At 39.9% G+C, this 27,101-nt stretch overlaps 1 protein-coding gene across 5 annotated transcripts in view; it reads left to right on the top strand.

Moving 5' to 3' along the window:
* LIMCH1 (LIM and calponin homology domains 1) overlaps positions 1 to 26,788 on the top strand; it is a 567,717-nt gene extending 540,929 nt beyond the window's left edge. The window contains exons 19-27 of one of the 5 annotated variants that reach the window (XM_006876602.1): positions 950 to 1,042; positions 1,882 to 1,986; positions 3,345 to 3,472; positions 5,606 to 5,727; positions 6,112 to 6,235; positions 8,940 to 9,017; positions 12,300 to 12,408; positions 14,712 to 14,814; positions 25,018 to 26,782. In XM_006876602.1, coding sequence (XP_006876664.1) covers positions 950 to 1,042; positions 1,882 to 1,986; positions 3,345 to 3,472; positions 5,606 to 5,727; positions 6,112 to 6,235; positions 8,940 to 9,017; positions 12,300 to 12,408; positions 14,712 to 14,814; positions 25,018 to 25,043 — 888 coding nt within the window. In that variant the 3' untranslated portion in view covers positions 25,044 to 26,782. Of the gene's footprint in view, positions 1 to 949; positions 1,043 to 1,881; positions 1,987 to 3,344; positions 3,473 to 5,605; positions 5,728 to 6,111; positions 6,236 to 8,939; positions 9,018 to 12,299; positions 12,409 to 14,711; positions 14,815 to 25,017 lie in introns of all 5 variants that reach the window. The other 4 variants (XM_006876605.1, XM_006876603.1, XM_006876604.1 and 1 more) reach the window with 4 other exon arrangements.
* The last annotated feature ends 313 nt before the right edge of the window (positions 26,789 to 27,101 follow it).

The raw sequence follows: 27,101 nt of genomic DNA, 5'->3' as shown, positions 1-27,101 counted from the left end.
AAACGGTTGAACATTAACCATTTCCTTTTGGTACAATGACTCTGTGTATTCCTTCCATCTTTTCTTGATGCATTCTGCATCATTCAATAATTTGCCTGGTGACTAGTATTTCATTATTTCTGTGAACAAGAATGGCTTTTCTAATCCTGAAGCATTCTAATGGGCTGTTTAAGAGCTTCTCTTAATTCAGAAGTTACTTAAAGCTAGTAAGATTCCATTTTGGTAGAATGGCTACAGGCAAAGAATACTTATCATTTTGTCCATTTGGGACCTTTTTGCATTGTCTGTCTTATAAACCTGTTAGGTTTTTCATCTCTTATCAAACTTTGTGGCAGCGACATTTCTTTTAGCTCATCTCTAAAGGACCCAGTGAAAGCAAATGATTGGATGAGCTTACCTCCTCAGAGAAAACCCAAGTTAAGTAAGATTCTAGGGGGTTTTCCCATCTGTCCATCTTTCTCTTTCTATAAGTTATGATCTAAGCAAATTTCTGTTCATTTGTCTGAAGAACAATTTTTCAAAACAGTACAAGGAGAAAATACCACTCTTCTTTGCATTTTTATGTCCCTAAGATGTTTGTAAGTAAAAGCATCTGTCTTATACTGCATGCATTTTCACTTTCAGAATGCTGCAACAAGAAGTTAGTCTGGCAACACATTGGACAGGATGATTTGTTGTTGTTATGTGTCCTTGAGTTGATTCCAATTCATAGCGACCTTATAGGACAACGTAGAACTGCCTGTAGGGTTTCCTAGGCTGTTATCTTTACGAGAACAAACTAACAGGACTTTCTCCCACAGAGCCACTGGTGGGTTTGAAGTACCGATCCTTTTAGTTAGCAGCTGGACACTTAACCATTACACCACCAGGGTTTCTCACTAAAGGGGGGAAATTCTCAATGATGTATGCACTGGGAAGTTCAGAACGTTCTGTGGAAATTCTGTAACAGGAAAGATACCAGAAGGAGCAGGACAAGCTGAAAGAAGAATGGGAAAAGGCTCAAAAGGAGGTAGAAGAAGAAGAACGCAGATATTATGAGGAGGTAGGAAATTCCCAAGAAGAAATTTGGCCTTGTAGTTCCAATCCATCAAAGTTCATCAATACTTTTTTGTGTGTGTCTTGTGTATGGCTTGTGTATGCATGTGGCTCTGTCTGATTCTCTCTGCTCGGAGCAGGCTCCATCAACATTCTTAAATGAGGCAAATCATACAGAATTGAAGACACTACAACTCCCCAAAATTTGGTTCATGGTAAGGGCAGATATAGCCCTGGTCCTGAAATATGACTTAATTCCATCTGTTATTTAATCAGAGATCTGAAGTCTTGATTTGTCTTAGATGACATAAAAGAATCAATACGTTTATTAGCTTCTTTGCTTGTGATGAGTATGTTTAGTAATAGTAAGTTACTTTTATAAGAGTAATTTTGACAATGAGTCTAAATGAAATTATCTTTACCATGACATAGTGCTAAAAAGATTTAAGGGGAGAAGAATTTTGTTTTATTTTGTTTTGTTTTTTAGATAAACAAATAAGACTACATGAAGAGAATCTGAAAGGGGCTGCACTTCATGTATATTATCAAAAAACTTGTTTGTGAATTTTATCTTCAAAAATAATTTTTATACACAGTTAGATCACAAATAGCATTTCTAATTAGGCTTCTTGAATCACACTAATTAATTTGTAAATGCTGTGTTTTCTAAATTAAATGCTAATTTTTAAATTTTGCCCATAAGAGAATGTTATATGATTTGCATGCTTTAGGAAAGTTAGAATTTTTATTTTTTAAATGGCCTGCTGTTTGCTTACATTCTGAAGTTCTTCCTAAAGTCCCTTAATAGAATTCTTCTCTTGGCAAATGTGATTTTTCGTGTCCTAGGAACGCAAGATAATTGAAGACACAGTGGTTTCATTTACTGTTTCTTCGAGTTCTGCAGACCAGCTGTCAACATCCTCTTCCATGACTGAAGGCAGCAGGACAGTGGTGAGCCCCAAGATTAGAACCCAGATTGTGAAAACAAATAGACATAAGTACAAAACTACAGGCCAAGTTGTCCCACTAGACTCAATAGTTAAACACGTGCCCTAGAACGATGCTAGATACAGTGTGGCCATTGCATCCCATTGTATAAGGGAACTTCGAAAATTCATGGAAAAATTCCATTATCTTTTCATTTCATCGTCCACAAACTTATTAAAGACCCTTCATAATATCACTGTCCTGGATAGACCCTAAAGTCATTTCCAGAGGAGCAATTAAATTGTTACCCAGCCTGACAACTAAAGTCTCTCCACACCTGACTGGCAAGAGCCCAATGAACAAAACCAGGCACTGGAAATGTCCTTCTCACTTCCAGGTTTCCAGCTCAGTCACCCATTCATTCATCCATCCATTCATTCATTCATCAGACATTCTTTCCTCTCTGCCATGCCTTTCTGTGCACTGGACTATAACAGCAGGCATGCCAGCAACATACTTTCCACCAGCCCCCATGACATTGCTTCTATCCCTATGCAGTATTCCACACAAACTTGAAGAACGTCTTAGGGAGCTGGAAAGAGCCAGGAGTGCTACCTTACTTCCACGTCCTGCAAGCAGAGCTATCTAGGTAGTAGACAGACATCATGGCAACACCTGGAAAAGCCATCATCCCATTGCCATCAAGTTAATGCCTGCTTCTGGTCACCTCGTGTGTTACAGACTAGAACAGCTCCCTAGAGTTCTCTTGGCTGTAATCATTACAGAAGCAGATAACAGGCCCTCCTTCTGTGGTTCTGCTGGGTGGGCTCAAACTGTCAACCTTTAGGTTAGGAGCTGAGATTAAACCATGTGCTCCACTTAGGGATCTTAGGTATGCCGTGATCAGAATTTTAAAAGCCAGGGGATACTAGAAAGCCATGATTTGTCTTGAGGTGAGGAGTCCTGTGACTTCTTTCTTTCTTTTTTTGGAAAAGAAGCATTCTGATAAATGCACGTTTATGATTACTTATGGACTTCTGGTGTGGCACTATAGGATCAGCGCTGGACTGTGGACCACAAAGTCAGCAGTTCAAACCCACCAGCTGCTCCTTGGAAACCCTATACAGAGTCTCTATGAGTCGGAACCAACTCAACAGTGTTTACCAACAACAATGAGAGAGATGCAGATGATGCATTTATTCCAAATAGTTGGAAATCAGTTATTATTCAGTTACTTTGAGCACCTAACAGTGATTCTGTTGTTTGTTTGTTTACACTGTAGGCAATGTGGTTGAAAAATGCCTCAATTATCCCATGGCTGGAGATGGGTTATAAAATGTATTTAGAAATTCTATTGAGGATTAACCGTGTTCTTCCCCTAGAATAAGATGGACCTAGAAAACTGTCAAGATGAAGAGCAAGAGAGAAGACAGAAGAAACCACTCCAGGGGGACGACAGTAACTTATTGCTTAACAATATGGAAAGGGATCCACAGGAGGAAAAGAGAAGGTATGAATCTTTACCAGGCTCTCCATCAAAATGCAGAAAGCTAGGCCCTGCCCGATCACTCCCACAAAGGATACCCATTGCTGATGCAAATCATATTCAGCTCTGAAATCATCATTCCAGGAAGACAGTGCATATTGCATATTTCTTACACAATCTAATAGCTCTGAAGTAAGTGTCCTTTGAATAGTGGATATAAATAGGCTTGTTTTTAAATAGGAGATATTTAAAAAAAGAGAGAGAGAGAGAGAACCAGATGGAGTTTTTACCTAGGGACATTGAGTTTATGTTAAAGGTTGGAGGATGTTTCAGAAAAAGCTAGCAAGACACGAAACATGGAGTGGATATCAGGAAGTTTTAAATGTGGAAGTTGTGCTGGCAAATGTTTTGACATGCATATTTTCACCACAGTATACCTTTTTCTAAAAGGAGAGATTATATAGATTATCAAAGTCAATTCAAAGTCTTAACACTAGATATCATTCATCTGAAAGGGAAAGGCGTGTGGAGGAAGAGAGATTGCAATAAGACCCTAGGTCCCACCATGGTTTTGCTGTGAGCAGGCATTGTAGATAAAGGATATCTAAGAAACCACGGGTGTTTGTGGGTCATATCCCCACCCATGGGTTCCAATATGTTCCGTGGGAGATTAGAATAGGATACTAAGAAACCCTTGGAGCATTCAGAGTTAGTTCAGACTAGAAGAGACACTAGTCATAGCCTTGGACTGTCGTGGGTTTATGCGACCCCTAGCCTAAAGGAGCTCTGGTAGCGTAGTGGTTATGAATTGGTCTGTGAACCACAAGGTCAGCAGTTCGAAACTACCAGCTGTTCCACGGGAGAAAGATGCGGCTTTCTACTCCCATAAAGAGTTACAGCCTGGAAACCCTGTACAGGGTCGCTATGGGTCGGAACCGACTCAACGGCATATACCAACAATAGCCTAAGCTAGAAGGGAGCTGTAGAATTCCCAGGAGTCCACCATCATGTTTTTTATGAGACAAGTGTTTGCTTCTGAAGCTTTCTTCAAACTTGGATCTGAGATATGGGCACTTGCATGCATGCATGTGCTTATGTGTGCACATGTACACACACACAGTATCCCCAGAGGAAACTGAAGGCACAAAAGTCTATCTAAGTACCATTTTCAAAGACTGGCCAGTTTGCCAGGTTGGCTGGGAGCTGAACTCTTCTGAGGCTGAGGCTTGGCTCTTAGAACACTCTTTTGTGTACATCAGCTAGAAGACTGGGTGACTCGCAGGCTATAGGAACTTGGGGACCATGTGCAGACTGTAGAACACTTTGGTTAGCACATTAGCTTCTATTTACCACAGTTTAAAGGGACTTTGCAGTTTTATGAAATGCAAGCCCCTGGTCAGGAGGATTTGAATGATACTGATAAGCATTTTACATGAATTTTTGCTAATTCTCTAGGTGGTTCCTGTTGTCATGAGCTTTCCTTTCATCTCTTACATCTCTCTTTTCTATGTAGCCAGAATTCATTAAATGTCCAGTGAATTAACGTGAGCAGGCCCAATGATTCTAATAATAAGTCCTGATTTTCTTAAGGAAATCTGGGAGATCCCAATTAGTTCTGGAATCTCTTGACAAGATTAGAATGAAGAATTTTTAAAATAAGGAAGTTAGGAGAACATCAGAAATTATAGTTTTTCCAGTTTGTTAATTTGATAGATAATGAAAAATGATACCATTTTACAGTACTTGAAATGCCTTTTAAATCTGTTATTGTTGTTAGGTGCTGTAGAGTTGGTTCTGACTCCTAGCGACCCTACATATAACAGAATAAAGCCCTGCCCAGCTCACACCATCCTCTGCATCACTGCTGTGTGTGAGCCCATTCTAGCTGCCGCTATGTCAGTCCCTCGCATTGAGGGTCTTCATTCTTTTCATTGACTGTCCACTTTACCAAAGATGATGTCCTTCTCCGGGGACTGGTCCTTCCTGACAACACGTCCTTCCAGACATTTCAAATCTAGTTAAATGTCAATAGATAAAATTGTTAGTCCTGTGTCTTTTTAAAAGTTAAAATTAGCACATCCATGCCTAAAGTAGTAGGGCCAGTGAGTTCGGTTCCATTGCTTTAATCTCTGTGCTGAAATATATTTCTTTTAACAGCTTAACTCATGGGGCCCTGACTCACTCTGAGAACCCTATACCAAAAGCAGTCCATCAGGACCAGCAGCTGGAAATGGAAGCTGGGGTTCCACACTATGGGATGAACCAACAGCTATCTCAGGGTAAGAATGGAAAAGACTGACTCCCAGGGTTAAGTGTATGATGACTAGCAGTGTAATCCATGGACCATATAACTTGCTTTCCATTGGGTTTTAGGAGTTGCATTCCAAGCTACAATTGCATCCACTCAAATTTGCATTTTCTACTGAACTGGAGTCATGGTGTGGAAGTGTGGGATCAAGTACTGACCACAAGGTTGGGTTGAACTACAAAGTTGCTGATTCAAACTCACCAGCTGCTCCTTGGAAACCCAATACAGGGTTGCTGGGAGTCAGAACTGACTCGACAGCACCTAACAACTACAGCAACAGCAAGGGTACTCTTCAAGAATGAACAGCAATGTGACTTTACTGCGCACTAAGCTTATGCTCTTTGCTTGACCGTAGATCCATCCTGGAATCAGCAAGTATTAAACCCACCTTCGCACATTTCTGGAGAAATGAAGCCGAAAACCCTCCCATTGGATAAAAACATCAACCATCAGATTGAGTCTCCAAGTGCAAGGCGGAAGTAAGTAACCGAGTAAACTGGAGGTGGGCATAGGAAGGGGAAAATGAACAAGTGTGAAATGGCAAGATGCCAGCAGCCTCTCTGTGCCTCCTCGTCATTTAATCTCCCTGACAAGGTAAGAAATATTCCTATAGAACTGGAGCAACACTTCTGGCAATTCAATATTCACCTGAATGTTTTTAACCCAAAGGAAGAATTTGCAGGTCTGTTGTATTGATAATTCATTTGAGTTAAATTGTCTCGGAGCCTGTTGAAGTTAGAAAACAAATGTCATTCTCTCATTCTCATGCTCTTCTATTATGCAGTTATACTAGACTCTCTTTTCATTTTTGTAAGAATTGTAAGGTTTTGAAATAAATAATTATAGGTCTTAAAATTGTTTTGGAGTCCTGGTGTAGTGCCATAAGATAAGCACTCAACCTTAAGGTCGGTTTGAACTGCAAGTTTGGTGGTTCAAACTCACTGGTAGCTCCTTGGAAGGACAGGGTCACTGAGTCAGAACTGACTCGATGGCACTTAAAAACATGAATGATTTTTTTTTTAAGCATTTCAGTATAACAAACACTGGGTTGAAGGGTTTACATATAGTTCTCCCATCTTTCCCTAGCAAGTTGAAATTTATTTTTCTTGTAACTCTCTTTTAGGACCCATAAAGTAAAATTCAAAGGCCTAGTCTACACAAAGTCCTTAAATGTACAAAGAAGAGTCGATATTATATTTTCTTCCTCACAGTAAAACTCCCAATGGTGTTCAACTACTTTTTATGAGATGGTGTCAATTCCATTTCTAGACAAGTTCATATCTTGGAAATATCCATTTCTAGACATGTTTCAATTGCCAATATGTTGCTAAAGGGTAGTCCCTAAAATTGCACCCTATGTTCCCTATAGGGCCCAACCCAAACAAAGTAATATGCCAGGACTCTTTACCTGTTTTGTACACTAATACCTTATGGATATAACGTAAGAGGACATTCATTAATCGTTCATCTATTAATAATAACAAACTTATATACAATCATTAGTATATAACTATTAATAACAACAAACTTATATACAACAGACTCTACATATTATATTCTTTCCAATAACTTTTTGAGGTTATTGTCCTCATTTTACAGGTGAGAACATAGGGGCTCAGAGAAGGTAAATAACTTACCCCAGAGCACTTTACCAGTCACATAGTTGGGGAAATCTAAATGAATCCACAGTTCCACAATACGATCAGATCAGAGCCAAAGATTTCTTGTAATCACAGTTTAAAACGTAAAAGATTTATTACAATTTAACAAATTCTCTGGAGCCAGACTGCCTGGATTCCTATTTTGCCTCTGTCATCTGCTTTCATGATAACTGATAACAATGTATGCTCGGTTTCTTTATCTGTTACATGGGAATAGTGATAGAATCTACCTCATAGGGCTTCAGGTCCGGCAATCAGTAAATGCTATACATGGCAGCTTCAAAAAGTTCATGGACAAATTCCATTATTCTTAATCTCATTTTTCCATAAACTTTTTGACGCCCTCACAGATTGTGAATGACAATGGCATTGGTGATGATGATGATGGTATCCTATTTATAGGAGGAAAAGCTTCATTTTTGCCTTAGTTTCTTGTGACATCTTGAGTTTTCTTCATACAATGTGTAAACTCTTCCTTGTTTCTTATGTCTGTCCAATTCTATTTCTATAGCGGCTCAATCACCGGTCAGTCAATCCTCAGAAACCCTATACAAGGTCTCTATGAGTCAGACCTGACTCGGTGGCACTTAACACCAACAATATAACACTTAGAATCAGTTGAAGCTAAACTCACATAAAAGCAATCGTCATTTGTTATTGATTATTGCAGTTTTATATTCAACATTTTTCTAAGGCATGGTAACTGTAGTTTGGAGTCTTACGTGAAAGTACGAATGAAGGGCAGCTTGGGTGGGTATGGGACTTGGGGAGCTGTGGTAGAAACAAGAGTTAGAAGACAGATGTCCTCATACTCTGTTCGCATCTGTGTTGGTGTTTCTGTTTCCTCTTTCTTTTCTGTGATCTACCCCATTTGGTATAAATGAAGTGAATGCTTAAAAGCAAGAGCCCAGAACTCACACTTAGTCAGGGTCAGAGTTCATGGGCAGTTAAGAGCACCTAGAGACCATTCTAAGTAGCTTTGGGCTGGTGATTGTTAGGAATTGCTGATGCCCTTGACCTACTGGCTGTTAAATATTTGCATACCACTCCTCATCACATATATACATTAGGGATTTGTTGATGGAAGTGGGAACACCTTGAAGCTCTACCATTTATTTCTGGGCTAAGAGCTTGTCCCTGAGTCCCTACTCACCTTTCTCCTGAGTCCATAATTTGTCTATGAAATTCCACATGCCAAAAGTAGGTTGCAATGGAAAGAAACATCTCAGCCATTTTGATGCAGCGAAACGCCTAACAAAATAAAAAATAAAAATATTCTGTCTTTCATGTTCCACAATGAATGCAGGTCTGGTTTTGATTATATGTAGTCAATACATGTATCATCCTTGCTAGGCAATTACAGTGTTTGTCCTTTTTAAAATTTACCATTAGGATACTGCAGTCTTCAATCTCATTGCCAAGGAAGATCAGTTGGTCTTACGTAAGATGTCTTTTTGTGTGTGTGTATAGATTGGGCTTCTCTTCCCTTGTCATAATTTTTTAATCCTTTAACCCATTTCAGGACAAGCCCTCAAGAGAACTTCCAGGCTGGACACTTGTCCCCCTGCTCTCCCACACCTCCTGGCCAGTCACCAAACAGGTACAAGATGACGTCAGCGTGTCTTCCTGAGGCCGCTTGCTTTTATGAAATTTGAGTCTGTCGAGCATAATTTCAACTGCATTGTTGTTATTAAGTGTCATCCAGTCAGTTCTGACTCATAGCAACCCTGTATACAGTTTCCAAGGAACGCCTGCTGGGTTTGAACTGATAACCATGTGGTTCCAAGTCCAGTGCTGACCCTACAGCGCCACACCAGGAGTGTGTTAGTACGTGCAAAATGATCGGTCCACCTACATCTCTTAATACAGACATAGACACACACACACCATTTCCATCTGCCTGCCCCGTTTGCCAGTCCATAAGAAAAAGCCAAGTGTGTGACGTTGGTGCGGCTGTGGCCACAGGGCTGTAATTACATTGTGTGGAACCTGCAATCTAATAATAAAATCTCCCAGACAATTACTAGGCTCCTCAATCGGCGCCTTTCCCTCCAAGAGGACTTAGTGCTCCTAGGCAGGATCCGCTGATGGCTCTTACAGAGAAGCCGACGGAGACTGAGAAAAGAAACTTCATCCTTCTCTCTTCTCCCACTCCAGTTCTAATGATTGCTTCTGGACATTAATGGGGCCTCATGATATTCTTAAAAACCGCCTGAATTTCCATTCACTGAGGAAACAAATTACTGAGCACTCTGAGGTTCTCTTTGATTTAGAAATTTCATTTAACTACTGGATCAGAGGGAAATCCTAATAAATAGAGTTTGCTTGGGGCAATTCTTCCTTCCTCTTTTCGATTGTCTTCCTTTCTGGATGCGGTCCCTCTGTACTCCCATTGACTTTCAACTGCTGTAGCAGATTTTAAAGGTTTTCCTTTGAGTCCAAGAGCTTTTCAGACCATACTCAGCACTGCAGTCTGATGTTTTCATTGTGGAAATGCTTTCATTTTAAGCTGCATCTAATCTCAGATAAAGAGCTCTGGTAGCATAGTGGTTACAAGTTGGGCGGCTAACCTCGAGGTCAGCAGTTCGAAACTACCAGCGGTTCTGTGGGAGAAAGATGAGGTTTTCTGCTCTCCTAAAGATTTAAAGCCTTGGAAACCACCCTATACAGGGTTGCTATGAGTCAGAACCGGCTCTGTAGCACATAACCACCACCACCACCATCTCAGATTGCTGACCATGCCATCTCTCCTGGTGTTGGGCTATTCGGTTTGGTTCTAGTCCACGGGTATGGGCCCTGTTCTAGTGGCTGTGAGAATTTAGCGACCAGGTAGATACAGCCCATCCCTTCCAGAAGCTTAAAAGAGAATGTTGAGGGCTCACAGCATGTTTGGACTAGAAGCGGTCGGAGACATCATCTAATCCAGGCCTTCATTTCAGAGGCAAACAGGAAGCACAGAGAGATCTTTACATCAGATCGCACAATGTGGGGAAGGAGACCTGGTGGCACTTTGGGTTGCCCTGGGGTTGCTAATCGCAAGCTTGGCAATTCAAACCCACTGGCCGCTCCCTGGAAGAAAGCTAAGACTGACTGATCCTGGCAAGATACACAGTCTCAGAAACTCTAGATAGGATCATCTTGAATCAGAATTGACTGAAGGACAGTAGGTTGTCTTAGGGATTAAGTCCCATATCTCTGCCTGGTACCTGTTCTTTATTTGACAACAAAACAAAACCAAAATTTTCTCTTAACAAGTCAAAAGAAGTGACTTAGTAGGCCAATGAGCCAATTATGAATAATTTTAAAGCAACATTGAAAGCTTAGTAAAACTAAGTTTAATGATCTTTTAGTAGATATGAAAAGATGTGACAAATACACTGCGTCATCTCAAGGCATTTGGTCACTGTGGTTGAAGAGACTGTAGCACAAACTTCTTGGAGCAGATAACTCTCTCTCTCTCTCTCTCTCTCACACACACACACACACACACAAGGGGACCTCAAAACGTTTATGGAAAAACCCATTATCCTTAAATTCCATTTGTCATGAACTTTTGGAAACCCCTTGTCTGTGCGTACACACATGCACACCCTCACCAGATTTAGTACTACAGTGGAGCCCTATAGTCTTTAGTCTCGCAGTTGTCTGAAGTCCATATCTAATATCTAATTTCCCATCATTATCAGTTCACTCATTTTCATTTCATTTCTGATATAAATGTGGCCTGTTCCACGGGAGAAAGATGAGACTTTCTGCTCCCGTAAAGATTTACAGCCTCAGAAACCCTGTACAGGGTCGTTATGAGTCGGAACCGACTCCACGCCGCATAACAACAACAACAACATGGGAAGAAAACCTTCTAGCAGTAAACCTTGTAGAACTCCATGTTTTTATCTTTTGCATGAGGTTCCATATTTGTGTATTTGATCACTGTTTAAACCAAACTTGCAACTGGTAGTGGAGTGGGTTACGGGTTGGGCTGATCACCATGAGTTCAGTGGTTTGAATCTACCAGCCACTCCACTGAATAAAGACAAGGCTTTCTGTTCCCATAAAGATTTACAACCTCATTCCCACCCCCTCCATACACAGTGTAGACAGCAATGGACAACTTGGACATTGGCTACCCAAAATGGGGGTGGGGGAGGCTAGAAAGGCAAGAAGTGACTGGCTTACAAGCTTTTAAGAGAGAGCCTAGATCCAGAGGGCACAGAGAAAGGTAGAATCTTCACTGAGTAGTATCCAGTCTGTCCGGACAGGGCTGATGAAAGAAGATGCAGATAGGTCCCCTGTGATACAATAGTGAATAATTGTTATCAGGACTGATTATGAGGGTTGGAAATGTAAAGGTAGACGTTTTGTAGCAAAAAGAGTGGCGTGATTGACTTTGCAGTATAGGAGCGGAGGTCCCTGGGACCATCAAGGGAGAAGAGCAGAGAGCAGGACCTTACCCAAAGAAGCGGTGATGCCAGAGATGGAGGCACAGATGATGACATGGAGAGATGGAGCAGCTGGGGACTCTAGACCCAGGGAGGGAGAGGGGCTGTGTGCTGATGACCAGGGGGCAGGCTTGCAGGGTATACCCTTTGGTTGATTGATGATGTATGGAGGGAATTGTAACCATGACAATGAAATGATATATGATAGGATGAATGTAAAGCTAATGTTCTCTCATGTAAACTATCACATAATTCACAATAAAACATTAAAACAAACAAACAAACAAACACGGATTTGCAACCTCAGAAACCCTATATAGGGTTGCTATGAGTCGGAACTGACTCAGTGACATAGAACCCCCAACACCACACATGCATGTGCACGTACACACACACACACACACACACACATATATATTTGCTTTTGTGTTTTGTTAATCTAGGTCTATAAGTGGGAAGAAGCTGTGCTCTTCTTGCAGCCTTCCTTTGGGGAAAGGAGCTGCTATGATCATCGAGACCCTAAATCTCTTTTTTCACATCCAGTGCTTTAAGGTATGTACTCATGACTCTACTCACTAAGTACAATTGAATGTGAATTTTTGACTTCTTCTGTGCTAAGAAATCATTCCAGAAATCCTGAGGACCTTTGTTTGTGAGGGTTTCCCCCTCTGGGTTATATAGAAGTATGGATGGAGGCACAGCCTTTAGGGTAAAGCTCTCTTATCGTGCATCGCTCTGGGAAGTTGGCCTAGAAAAGGCCAAAGAAATTTGTGCAATTGATGTTGTCTTTACACAATAGTTGCTTTTGATATTGACCATATAACCAACAGAAGACTGAGAATACTACACTGGGAAGGCAGTGATGTTATGTGTAGGGCCATGTAGATTTATTTGGAGTATAAGCAGCTTTGCTACTACTCCAACTCTTATGACTTGGTGTGAAGGGCATATAGTCTTTGACCTAATGCCAGATTTTCCGCCAATTACAAAGGTGCAAGTTTTTAGATCTCAGATATGAGGGGGCTTCAAACAGTTCATCGAAAAATGAAATGGAAAGATACTGGAATTTTTTCATGAACTTTTTGAAGCCCCTTGAAGAACGTTATTAATTTCAGATTGACTATTACTCCCTCAAGAAGCTGCCCTGCTTACTCAGACTAACTGGGTTGACTTTGTTACTGTCATGCTTCTTTCTGCCTCCTTGAATGTTCCGATATTTCTTGTTCAGGGCTTCCTAAGCTGTAAAGTAGATTTGCATGGGTTAAAATGACTCCCACTTTGCCTGTATGCTAAGTGAAAATGAGTGAAATTGTTCACAAATTATGAATTTAATAATGTCTGTAATCATTTGAAAGCAAGATGTATCTACAGTGTGAATACTTATTATTGATTCAGTGCATCAAACATAAGACCATAGTTTTCCATTCCCTAAATTCTATTATATTTTTATAGAGAATAATTTCACAAAGGGCAACCAAATACATTCTCACTGTAAAACTAAGCTAGATGATCGTCATCATGGTCGTGATGTGCCATGGATTTGGTTTCAACTCATAGCGACCCTGTACAGGGTTTCCAAGGCTATAAATCTTTATGGGAGCAGAAAGCCTCATCTTTCTCCCACAAAACAGCTGGTAGTTTCAAACTACTGACCTTAAGGTTCACAGACCAATTTGTAACCACTATGCTACCAGAGCTCCTTAAACTAGGTGATACATACCCTAAATTATCTAGAAGGGCTTAGATCTTGGGAATCTACAAGGGGGTTTCAAAATGTTAGTAGAAATTTCTATTATGTTTCTTATTCCATTTTTCCATGAACTTTTTGACACCCCCGATATATTGTTTTTTAATTTCATGGTAATGTCAAGATGATATGTTCCAGCACAGCATGTTGTCCTCAGACCCTTTACCAAGTAAGAAATAATGGAGGTGGCAAAGGGATAGGATACTGGCTTTCTTAGGTGTTGTGGCTACCATTCTCTGATACTTTAAGACATATCCTTAGCTGTATTGCCCTGCCTTGTGATGTGGCTGTAGCTTACAGAATAATTAGCATGAAGCTGTCGTAGGTGGCTTCTGAGATGGGTCCTGATCCCCAACAAGAAAGAGCTTGCATCTGGACCAACTTCTATTGCCACCTTCTCTGGTACAACCGGATGGTATATCCCTCAGTCTTCTGACCTCAGGCTCACTTGACTGAAAGAAGTTCCATTTGTTACTTTGAACATCGCTGCCTTCAATGTGGCAATATAAAGTGGAATAGTTATTGCCTAGTAATTCTGACCTGGTAGAACCAATAATACTAGAAGCATGTGAAAGAGTATTCACAATCAAGTTTCAACTGAGAATTCATTGGCCCTGTGTTTATGTAAAACCACCAGGATGGCTTCTGTTTTCAATTATACTCCCATCTTTGGCACCATAGGATAAGCACTCGACCTCTAGGGTGTTTTGAATCACAAGGTCAGTGGTTCAAACTTACCACCTCGGAAACCCTATATAGGGTTGCTATTAGTTGGACTGACTCGACAGCACTTAACAACAACAACAAAATCTTGATAGAGAAAGAATTTTGGATTCATCCACACTTGACACCATTATACCAGCTTCACAACCTTGAACAAGTCAACTAACCTCTCTGAACCAGTGTGCTCCTCTGTAAAATGGAAGAATTTAGGACAAAATCCTAAAAGTATATTGTTGTTGTAAGTCAGCTCTTTATGAAGCACTTAGCATATAATAGATGCTCAACAAATGCTCAGAATGTAGACATGGTTTGTGTTCAAAATGGTAGAAAGAAACAATTCCTCATGTGTCTTATTTTTATTACTTCTGTTCCATTTACCCTATAGTGTGGAATTTGTAAAGGACAGCTTGGAGATGCAGTAAATGGGACAGATGTGAGGATTCGAAATGGTCTTCTAAACTGCAATGATTGCTACATGCGATCCAGAAGTAAGTACCTGGAGGGAAAACCTCAACTAAATCTGTGAAGATGAGTGATGGAATCCTATGCCTTTCATAGTACCCAATTCAGTATTTCTCCCCATTGGCGATACTATCCTGAGGAAAGCATATATTTACATCTGTTGTTTTTGTTGTTAGTTGCCATTGATTTGGCTCCAACTCATAGAGTGACCTTATGCATAACAACAGCACATTTCCCAGCCTTGTGCCACCTTCATGACTGCTGCTCTGTGAGCCCACTCTTTTGGCCACTGTGTCCATCCTTCTCATTGTCTTCATCACAGCTCCATTGCATTACCCACGGTGTCAATGTCCTCCTCTAGCAATTGATCTTTCCTGATGATATGGCCAAAGTAAACAAGCCAGAGTCTCACCATTCTTGCTTCTAAGAAGCATCCTGGTTGTATTTGTTCTAAGGTTGCTATCCGTGGGGTTTTCATTGGCTACTTTTCTGAAGTAGATTATCTTAATCTGGAAAAATTCGACTGAAACCTGTCCAGTTTAGGTGACCCTGCTGGTATTTGAAATACTGATAGCATAACTTACAACATCTTAGCAACATGCCGACCACCACAGTTTGACAAACAGGCAGACAGTAGTGACATCCAGGTAAATGTCAGTAAAAGAAATTCTCAGAAATCACTAGTGGAAGTGACTGCTGCCATGTGCATATGTGCTTTTCATCTAGACGTGTATTAACACACTGTTATCGTTGAGAAGTGCCGTCGAGTTGGGTCCATCTCATAGCGACCCTGTAAAGGGTTTCCAAGGAGCAGCTGGTGAGCTTGAACCACCGACCTTGCTGACCAGCACATTATCCTGCAACACCACACCAGGACTCCATATAGTTGTGGGTTATCTTACTCTTATACTCTTAGAGGGAGAGTATGAGCTGGTGTGTTTGAACTGCCAACCTTCTGGTTCAAACCAACTTTGCAACCCAGTGCTCATCCTACAGGTAAAAACTCTAGGCTAACTTGTTGATGCTGTCAAAGCTCACCATAGAGAGTTTGCTGAGCTGGAAGGAAGATCTCAGATCTGTGAAAGCTATTCATTTGTTGAGGCATATCTTTTAGAAGACTGGCACCATGTGGGTGTGGGTTACCAAGTGCTAAGTTCTCAGTATCCTCATGCTCTCCATTCAGGAGTTTCATTACATATTATGCTTTTATTTCCAACTAAATTGAAAGTGCCTTGAATGATGAAACAATGGCTTTTGATGCTCTGAACTGCCACTCCAGTGCCTTCGTACACAGTCCACAGCTGCCTTGGAGCTCCCGAGTCCTCTCGTCTTCTATCTGGGTCTTGCTAACAGTAAAAGGCTCATGTTGGTTTGGGGGGCACCAGGGGGTGCTGTTGCCCCGCTGCTGTGTAGAAAATCTGACCAGCCTGGGCTTACCTTAAATCCTTCCTCAGTCTTTTTGGTGGATGACTAGAGACAACAGGAGATCTTTTCATGCAACTTCATCCATCTAAACCCTTTCTTTTAAGAAGAAAAAAATGAAACAAAGAAAAGGAGTTTGAAATTCAAGAAGGTTTTATGATTTTTCAAAGTAAGCAAAGTAACATTTTCCAGCCTCTTCACCGCTAAATCTGTAAATCCTGGTGTGGCACTGTAGGATGAACACTGGACTGTTAATCACAAAGTTAACTGTTCACATACACCAACTGCTCCTTGAAAACCCTATACAGAATCCTTATGAGTCAGAACTGACTCAAGGACACTTGTTGTTGTTGTTGTTAAGATCCGACCCATAGCGACCCTAAACAGGGTTTCCAAGGAGCGACTGGTGAGCTTGAACCGCCGACCTTGCAGTCTGGTGCATTAACCCACAGCGCCACACCAAGGACACTTAGCAACAACTAAATCTGTGAAGCAGTCCTGTTGGCAAACTAGGTTAAGCATTGGGCTGAAGTGATTTCAAACCCACTTCTGCTCCTATAAAGATTCACAGGCTCAGAAACCCTAAAGAGCAGAGTGCTGTTTTGTAGGGTCACTATAGGTTGGAATCAACTCAATTGCGGTAGGTTTGATTGGTTATTTTTATTTTTATTTTTTCTAAATCTATGAGACAGGACACTTTAAGAGTAAAACTTGAAATTAAGTTGTTTCCGAGCTATGTTGTTGTTGTCGAGTGCCATTGAGTTGGTTCTGACCCATAACAACTCTGTGTAGGTTTTAAAAGGAGTGGCTTGTGGGTTTGAACTGCCGATATTGAGGTTAACAGTCCCTATGTTTATCCTAAAGCACCACACAAAGACTCCTTTAGAGCTATGTTGTTGTTAAGTTTCATCGAATCAATTCAAACTCAGCGGCACTATATAAGGTTTCCAAGACTTAAATCTTTGTGGAAGCAGAAAGCCTCATCTTATCCTATGGAGTGGTTGCATTCACTTTTCGAGTTATTGTTGTCATTGTTGTTGTTGCCGAGTGCCACTGAGTTGGTCCCAACTCATAGCAACTCTGTATAGAGTCTCCCTCCAAAGAACAGTTGTTAGGTTTCCAACCTTGTGCATCCCAGTGCTGATCCTACAGTGCCACACCAGGAGCTATAGTTTTACTAAATTCGGAGAGATATGTGTCTGTCTTAAGAAGCTCTGGTAGCATAGTGGTTATGAGTCAGGCTGCTAACCTCAAGGTCAGCAGTTTGAAACTACCAGCTGTTCCACGGGAGAAAGATGAGGCATTCTGCTTCCATAAAGATGTACAGCCTCGGAAACTCTGTTCAGGGTTGCTATGAATGGGAATCGACTCCACAGCATAGCACCACCATGTGTCTGTCTTAATAAAATGATTATTACAAAATTAGAAATTTTAAAATCAAACCCAAGTGGGTTTGATTTATGGTAAACATTTGATTGACTTGATGTTAAAAAAAGAAAGTTTCAACTTAATAGCTGTTGCCAGCAACTTGGACTCTTTTTTCTACAATTGGATTTTTGATTGTTTGCTTTTGTTTCCATAGACTAAAAGGGAAAAACTAAAAACCTTGCATCCCAAGTTTCAAAAAAAAATTTTTTTTTTCTGGTAGCTTCTGCAAATGAAGCGTGTTTGCCGTGTCAGTGAAGCAGATGAAAGTGATCCATAGAACCAGAAGAGGGCACTGTTAGGTTGAAGGACCCACCATTGAACCAGGTTGAATTTGTTTCATAGTTTAAAGTGCTGGAAGGGTGCCAACCAATGACAAAACTGAATCTACTTCTGGGTTGACGGTGACCTCTTTTGATCCAGATTTTTTTTTTCTTTCTTTTTTTTTGATTGAGAAGTTGGATGATTCATACTGATTTCTTTTGGAAATTAGATTTAGGATCTAGGTCAGGAATTTTTTCCTAAATACACGAATGTAAAGGCTGTCTCTATTAACTGTTTTTAATTCCAGATCTAAAGCTAATAATCATAAAGCTTATGACCTGAAACATTGTCATAAGATGAAAAATAAGAAAATTATTCAAAGGTAGTCCACAGTATGATTTTTTTTCTTTAAGTTTCCAAAGCATTATTTTACTAGAAATTTTTAGAATACTAAGAATTTAGTGTTGTCATTGTTAAGTGCCATCAAGTCAATTCCAACTCATAACAACCTTGTATAGGGTGTCAGAGGAGTGACTGGTGGGTTTGAACTGTCGACCTTGTGGTTCACAGTCCAGTGCTGATCCCACAGCATCACACCAGGACTAAGAAATTACAAGGAAGGAAACAAAAAGACCAATATCTTTCTGGCTAGATAACCTCTATAGAAATTCAAAATTATAAAAGTTATAATTGGCACAAGAGATTTGGCTGATAACCTAAAAGTTAGTGGTTCGAATCCAGCCAATGGCTCCATGTTGTCACACTGCTCCCATAAATATGACCACCAAGAAAGCCCCCTGGAGCAGTTCTACACTGTAATACACAGGCGTGCGATGATTTGGAGCCAACTTAACAACAACTAACAACTTCAACAAAAGTGGTGTAAAGTTAGACATTTGTGAATAGGTCAGCAAGATACCAAGTGAAAAGTGAAAATTTCCAATTAACTATCATAATCGCTTTCTAATTATTTCATGAGGCAGGGGAAAAGTGTATGTTTGTATATGTGTACACACACACATACACATGTATGCTGCATCTACTTGCAAATGTGTTATTTTACATGGTGTTCTGTACTTAGCTTTTTTGTTATTGTTGTTAAATTAATGGTATATATAGGGCAGTGTTTCTATTTGAACATGTTCTTTCTCATGGTTCTTTTTAATGGCTGTCTACAATCCCATTGTATGGACTTGTTTGTTGTTGTTAAGATGCCAACTAACAAGTATGAGTTCTGATTCATGGCAACCCTGTTGTTATTGTTAAGTGCCAGCAAGTGGAGTGTGACTCCTAGAAAGCCTGTATAGGATTTCCGAGGAATAACTGGTATGTTTGAACTGCCCACTTTGTGGTTAGCAGTCCAGTGCTTATCCTACAGAATCACATCAGGATTCCAGAGCAAGCCTAGGTCAGCAAAATGAAATACTGCCCGGTCCTGGACCATCGTCCCAGTCATTGTAATGCATGAGCCCATTCCTGAGCCACCGTGTCATTCCATCTCATTGCCTCTACTTTAGCAAGCATGATGTCATCCAGGCATTGCTCCCTTCCCACTCACTTCTAAGGAACATTCTGGTTCTACTTCTTCTAAGACAGATTTCTTCATTCTTCTGGTGGTCCATTGTATGTATATTCAATATTCTTTGCCAACACCATAATTCAAAGACATGAATTATTTTTCAGTCTTCCTTATTCATTATCCAAGGAGCTCTGGTAGTGTAGTGGTTATGAATCGGGTTGCAAACCTTAAGGTCAGCGGTTCAAAACTACCAGCCACTCCGAGGGAGAAAGATGAGGCTTTCTACTCCTGGAAAGATTTACATCCTCGGAAACCCTGTACAGGGTCGCTATGGGTCAGAACCAACTCAATGGCACTTAACAACAACATTCATTATCCAGTATATGAAGCCATTGAAAATACTATGGCGTGGGTCCCCAAAGTGACATCTTTGCTTTTTGACACTATAAAGAGATCTTTTGCAGGAGATTTGCCCAAAGCAATGCATGGTTTGATGTCTTGACTACTGCTTCCATGGGTGCTGATTGCGGGTGCACATACTATGGAATTTTTAGCAACTTCAATCTTCATTTATCATGATGTTGCTTATTGGTCCCATTGTAAGGATTTTTGTTTTCTGATGTTGAGGTGTAACCCATACTGAAGGCTGTATTCTTTGATCATCATCAGCAAGGACTTCAAGTCCTCTTCGCTTTCAGCAAGAAAGGTGTTGTCATCTGCACATCACAGGTTGTTACCAGCTTTCCTCCAATCCTGACACCATATTCGTCATCATATCATCCAGCTTCTTGGATTTTTTCTCAGCATATAGATTAAATAAGGATGATGAAAGATATAGCCTTCCTTGACTTTAAATCACACAGTGTCTCCTTGTTCAGTACTAACGACTGCCTTTGCGTCTTTATACAGGTTCCATGTATAGACTTAGCATAATTTAGCTAATTCTTAGCAGATGGATACTTCAGTTATCGCCAGTTTTTTAAATATCACATTTGCATATATCTTTTTTTTAGTTTTTAAAGTTTTTATTGTGAATTGAGTGCAAGTTTACAGGGCAGATCATCAGTTTTACATTCAATAAATCATATACTTTGTTTCATTACAATGATTATAATCCCCTTTATGTACCAGTAGTTAATAGTATTTCTCTCTATTCATTTTAGCTCTTTAAAAAAACACACACACACACACTCAGACACATATAATAATTTAAACCACCAAAGGGCACATTCTGCAAGCCTGCCTCCTGGGCATTCCCTCTTCCCATGAATCTAGAGTTCTCAGCTGCTCCCTTTCTCCATGTCCCCATCTCTGCCTCCATCTCTGGTGTCGCTGCTTCTCTGGGTAGGGTCCCACATTCCACATGTGCTCTTCTCCCTTGATGGTCCTGGGGTCCTCTGTTTCTGGACTGTAGGATTAACTACTTCCCTGTTTTTGTTACAAAACTTGTACCTTTACAATTGCATTTGCATGTGTCTTGATGAATATTTGAAGGCATCTCCATATGGTAGATTCTAAGCAATAGGAAAGGAGCCTGGGGAGTGACGTGTTTAGTGTCTGCCTGCTAACCAAAAGGTTGGCAGTTTGAACCCACCAGCTGCTCCTCTGCTGGAATCACCTCAGCGACAATGTGGTTAAGCTATAGGACTTCTAAGTTAAAGGGCTGCTGTGCTTTCATACACCTTGTTTAATTATCCTAAAAAACAGTAGCACCCTCCCTCCAAAGTATATAAGAAAACTTCTTTCTTTCTCTGCATTTATGTCAACACTGGATACCAGCAAGGAGATTTGGTGGTGCAGTGGTTAAGTGTTCAGCTGCTGATTGGAAAGTCGGCAGTTTGAACCCACCAGCCGTTCCTTGAGAGAAAGCAATGGCAGTCTGCGTCTGTAAAGATTACAGCCTTGGAAGTCCTATGGGGCAGTTTTTTCCAATTCACTAGGAATGGAGAAAAGATTTCCCTGTTTTGATTTATATCTCTTTACTGTAAATGAGTTTGAGCATCTTTTCATACTTACCATATTACTTTTCCTATAAGGTGCTTCTATGGTAATCTGTTCCTTTGGATTGTTGTTGTTGTTGTTAAGTGCTATCAAGTCGATTCTGATTCATATAGACCCTACATAGGGTTTCCGAGGAGCTACTGATGAGCTTGAACCACCAGCCTTACAGTTCATTAACTGCATTAACCCACAGTGCCACACCAGGTCTCCCCCCATGAGATTAAAGCCTAGAAAACTCTGATGCAGTTCTACTCTGTCAAAGGAGTCATGAAAATCAACTCAGTGGCGCAATAATGACATTCTGTGACCATTTTTCTACTGGCAGCTGATTTATATTAGTTCATTTTAAAGATTTTCGACTGTTGCCATATTTGCTACATTTTGCAGTTACTAGTAGTCTTTCTGGAGTCCTGGTGTGGCACTGTGGGTTAATGTGCCAGACTGCAAAGCCATTGGAACTGCAAGGTCGGCAGTTCAAGTTCACCAGCTGCTCCTCGAAAACCCTATAACAGGGTTGCTATGGGTCGGAACCGACTCGACAACACTTCACAACAACAACAACAACAGTAGTCTTTCTAAGGAGCTCTGGTAGCGTACAAGTGGTTACGAGTCAGGCTGCTAATTACAAGGTCATCAGTTCAAAACTACCAGCTGTTCTGTGGGAGAAAGAGGCTTTCTGCTCCTGTAAAGATTTACAGCCTCGGAACCCTATACAGGGTCGCTATAAGTCAGAACCGATTCCATGGCACACAACATCTACTTCCAGATGTTTCATGCAAAAGATTTTCATTTTAGGATATAGATTATTAAATATATCTTTCTTTTGGATTCTGGGTTTGCTTTGTATTGTACAAAAATGTATCCTTCATTTCACCACTACAAGATTATAAATCAATTTAACTGAGATTTTTCCTAGATATTTTAGTTTGTTTGTTTTCTTGTTCACATGCAAATATGTGATCATCAGGAATATATTTTGGGATAGAAAATGAGGTAGATAATACAGCTTTATTATTTTTCGAATTAGTAGTGTGAATATAATTTAATAAATAATCTCTCTTTTTCCACTAATTTGAAATGTCTCCTTTATCATAAACCAAGTTTATGTTACGTACTTATATCTATTTATGGATATTTTATTATTTATTTTATTTTTAAAGCTTTTATTGTGTATTGAGTGAATGAAGACTTAGAGGGCAGGTCACCATTTTTACATTCAGAAAATCATTGTAATGTTTACCATCCCCTCCATGCACCATTGTTGTTGTTGTTGTTAAGTGCTGTCTAATTAATTCTGACCCATAGTGACCCTGTATAGAGTTTCCAAGGAGCAGCTGGTGAGCTTGAACCATTGGTTTTGCAGTTCAAACAACTTTGCATCCTGACGCATTAGCACCACACCAGGACTCCCATGCACCCTTAGCCAACAGCATTTACCTCTGTTACCTTTATTTATTTACTTGATGTACACATACCATATTGTAAATATATATTTGTTTAAAAGTCCAAAGGGCACATTTTGCAAGCCAGCCTCCGACCCACAGGCGCACTGCTTTTCTCTGTCCCTGGGCCTGTCTCAGTCCTCTGCAGCTCTGACTCTATGTTATCGCCTCCGCCATCATCTCTACTGTCACTGCCTTTCTGGTGAGGATCCCTCTCTCCTCTCATGTTCTTCCCTCTTGATGGTCCTAGGGTCCCCTGTTCCTGAAATGACAGGTTAACTGCTCCCCCCATTTAGTTGTACCTCTTGATATTTTATTAACTTATTTATTCTCCAATATCTGTCCTACTTATTATAGTTTTATGTGTTTTTACCTTGAGTAACAATGGCCACCCTCACTCCAATGATATTTTTTCTGAAACTTCCAAATTTTTCTCTCCTGTTTATTTTTCCACACAAATTTGAGTGCCATTTTATGCTAAACTTTAATTAAGTCAACACATGACTAGGAGAATGATCAGCATATCTGAGAAGATTACTTATTTACTTAATGGTGTCATTAGAAATAAATACAAGGGGGCTTCAAAATATTTGTGGAAAAAAATGAATTTAAAGATAATGGAAAAGTTTGAAGCCCCCTGATATATGTTAGAAGTGAATTGGTGGAAGAAATTACAATTTAAAAAGCTAGAGAAGACTCCTGGTGTGGCGCTGTATTATCAGCACTGGACTGTGAACCACAAGGTCAGCAGTTCAAACCTACAAGCTGCTCCTCAGAAACCCTACACAGGGTCTCTATGAGTCAGAACTGACATGATGGCACTTAACAACAGCAATACCAACAACAAGCAATGTATAAGTACGTTTGAATTGGTTGAGTATACCATACATGCAATGAGAGAGTCAGAATTGAAAGAAATGGCTAAAAACCATTCCTCTTCTTTTTTTTTCCCCCCCATCTTATTTTTATCTGAGTTGAGATGATGGGAGATGGATAGATGTGAGCTGTAGTTTACATCATAGTCGTTCTAAGTGAAGCAAACTAATTCTATTTTGTAGAGTAAAACCTGAATATATAATCCTATTTTCTCCAAGTAACTAGTCACATTTAAATGAAATTTTGCTCTTGGAGGGAAAAATAGCATAACAGCATATTAAAATGCAATTCCTAAAAGCAATGTAAACAGTTTTTAAGTTCATATGTAAATGAGAATGGATGTGCAAAACAAATTACCTGTCACAAATCAAGCCATCGCATGTTGAACTTGTGTCATTTGTGTGGGGGTTGGATGACTGTGTCTTCGTTCACATTGTTCCATTCCATCTTTCGCTCTCGTGAAACACATTGAACAGAAACTCCCCGGGGTTTTTTCCAATGTCGCATTCGCCTCATCACGACTTTAGCGCTTAAAATGGAGAAGAAACCTTTTAAAGGTTTCAGTAAGAATTATGGAGCCCAAACCAGCCTTCCTAGATAAGGGTACAGCAGGTCCGGTTCATTTTTTTTTCCCAGTTAGATTTGAATTTCAGATAAATAATAATTTGTTTAGTATGAATATGCCCTAAATATTGCAAGCTCTTTGCTTAGCACAGGTCTGTTTCAAGTATCTTCTGGTTCATACTTGTACTAAACAATTATTTGCTGTTTATTTGAAATTCAGATTGTGTTGGGTATTCTGACGTGATCGGGTGCATTCAGGGTGATATTAACCATGAACTCTGCAGGGTGTTCTGTAGTTTCATTTACTAAATCTAGCAACACTGTTTCTAGATCATGTGTGAGATCCCTTACTTATAATGTATTTATTCCTAGAAAAGGAAAACCTAGGAGACAAAGTGGAAACCCAACTAAAGCTCCTTTGGTTTAGGGTGAAATCTAGAAATGAAACAAATGTTAGTGCCCAGGACTCACCTGGAGATCTTGTTAAGTAAGTCTGGGATCGAGCTCAAGAGTCAACTTCTAACAAGCTGCCAGGTAATGCTAATATGGTTATTGCTTGGATAACATGTTGAATAAGAAGATGAGATACATTTTTCCCACCCTGCGGGGGAAGAGAGTTTACCAGAGGCAACTGCTAATCTGGGAAGTTTTAAAACATCCAAAGCAAGAAATGTTGGCTACATTCACCAAATGTTGCTCTGTTTTCTTTATCACAGGTGCTGGCCAGCCTACAACATTGTGATATGGTTTTCAAGCTTCCAGATCATTCGCCGTTTCTTTATTGAGGGTGTCCCTGGCAGTTGTCTAACAAAACCCCAAGTTCCGGGGCTCCCCAGCAGTCATCTAATTTCAGAAAGGCTATTCTAAAAGATGGTATCTGTTCTTTTGTAGCACGGTGTGTTTTACTCTGGTTTCTTGTTTGTTTTGTTTGCATTTGCACACATAGAACGAGAATGTTGACGTATAATGATCCCGAATAGCTCAAAAAGGGTCTCCGCATGGTCAAGCAGGTTTATGGTTTAAACCATGTTATTTTCTTTTATGAGACTTTTATGGTAAATGATGCAATAACCTGTTTTTTGGTAGTTTTTCTAGGAATTAAACATTTTATGTTTACAGAATTGAGCTGCAGACAGTACAAGACATGCCAATTTGAGACAGTGGTCTTCTAAGATGGGAGCATAAAAGGAATGCATTTCAGAAGCTAAACATCACAGCAAGCTCTCTGATCTATAACTTGTTTTTAAAGCAAAGACCCTAGTCTGATAATATATACTGTAATCCTGAAATATTTGTGTTGCTTACCTTTTGATGGTAGACATTATACCAATAAATTATTGTACCATTAGTATTAGATTTTGTGTACCTTGGAAGTTACGTCATTAATATAGGCTGTTCCATCAAATAAACCCTTACAATATCTGCTAGATTTAGACTCTGGGACATTGCCCAACGGGTAGGAAAACAACAGCGGGAAATATTTCACTCCTCATTTCCAAAGTTATTATCAAGATCTGTGACAAAGTTTAATCTCAAGAAGAGTGCTGAGTCATCGCCATGAGACCTGTGTGGCTTGCTTCTCTCCAGGCACTAGATTAGTGAGGTCTCAGGAAGAGACTTTCATAGGCAATGGAAGATCTTCTCATAATAAGGCCATCGTTAGGACTGGTAACTCCTCACCTTGCAAATTCTCCTTGAAAGCCTGAAGCACAAGTGTCTAAATAAAAGCATGAAGCCCATCCTAATAGAATCCTAAATGACATATGATGTACAAGCCACTGGTATGTGATCAGCAAGACCCTACGGATCCAACTGTGCCCTGCCCACTCTTTGTTTTACCACCTCTTTTCATCAAGAATTCTGGACCATGCACATGGAGAGGTTTAGAAAGAAACTCTTGTCAAGGACTAAGTATCTTCTGCCCTGTGTGATGAAGTTCAGCTGGCCAAGGAAGACCTCAAATTACTAAAAAGCATCACATTTTAGATCTCCAGGCTTTTTTTCTTTAAGACTGGGGAAGGGGAAACTATTTATTCTGCCTTAAAATGATGCAAATAAGTGAAGATTACAGTATGTGAATGTAAACACTCCTACTAGTTTAATGTAGTCATAAAAGGAGATCAAATAGATGTTTTTTTCTGTTATGTAAGCAAAAAAAAATTGTTTTTTCTGTGTCTTACTGAGTCTGGCTAACAATTATTTATTTACATGCTAAAGGGTTCTTTGCATGTGGGTTCTGTATGAGTGCAGACATTTCCTCATCCACTGGAGGCATTTTCACCATATTGTCATTTGGAAGAGCTGTTGTTAGAGTGAAATCTATACATCATTTCATTAAAAATTGTGCCTTAGAAAATGCAAAGCTGTTGCACATAGTCAGTGATGAATTATGGATGCAGAACACTGAAGAGAGATGAAGTCATTTCCAAGTTCCCCAGACTTCTCATGGAGGTGTTTACTGTTTTAGAAGGGGGGAAAAATTAAAAAGAAAGAAGTTTTGAAAATGTACAAATTAAGTCTAATATTTTGATTAACACCTGCATGTTTTATTAAACCTTTTGATAATGTGGATGTTTACACTTTGCATGATACTATGTTAGCAGAGTACTTTATCACGGATCATGCGCAACGCATGGACAATATGTTCATTCATAACCAGTTTTTATAGAATACTTTTTACGTGTGGAACACCATCTGTTCTGTAAGGAATATGTGAATATCACACATTCTCTTCTAGTTTCACAAACCCATTTATACATATTTCTTAGTTAGTCTCATTGTACATGTATTGAAGCTAGAA

The sequence above is a fragment of the Chrysochloris asiatica genome, unplaced genomic scaffold (assembly GCF_000296735.1).
Source record: "Chrysochloris asiatica unplaced genomic scaffold, ChrAsi1.0 scaffold00394, whole genome shotgun sequence".
NCBI classification, from domain to species: domain Eukaryota; kingdom Metazoa; phylum Chordata; class Mammalia; order Afrosoricida; family Chrysochloridae; genus Chrysochloris; species Chrysochloris asiatica.
Note: the sequence above shows the minus strand (reverse complement) of the source record. Positions and strands in the feature narration are given on the sequence as shown.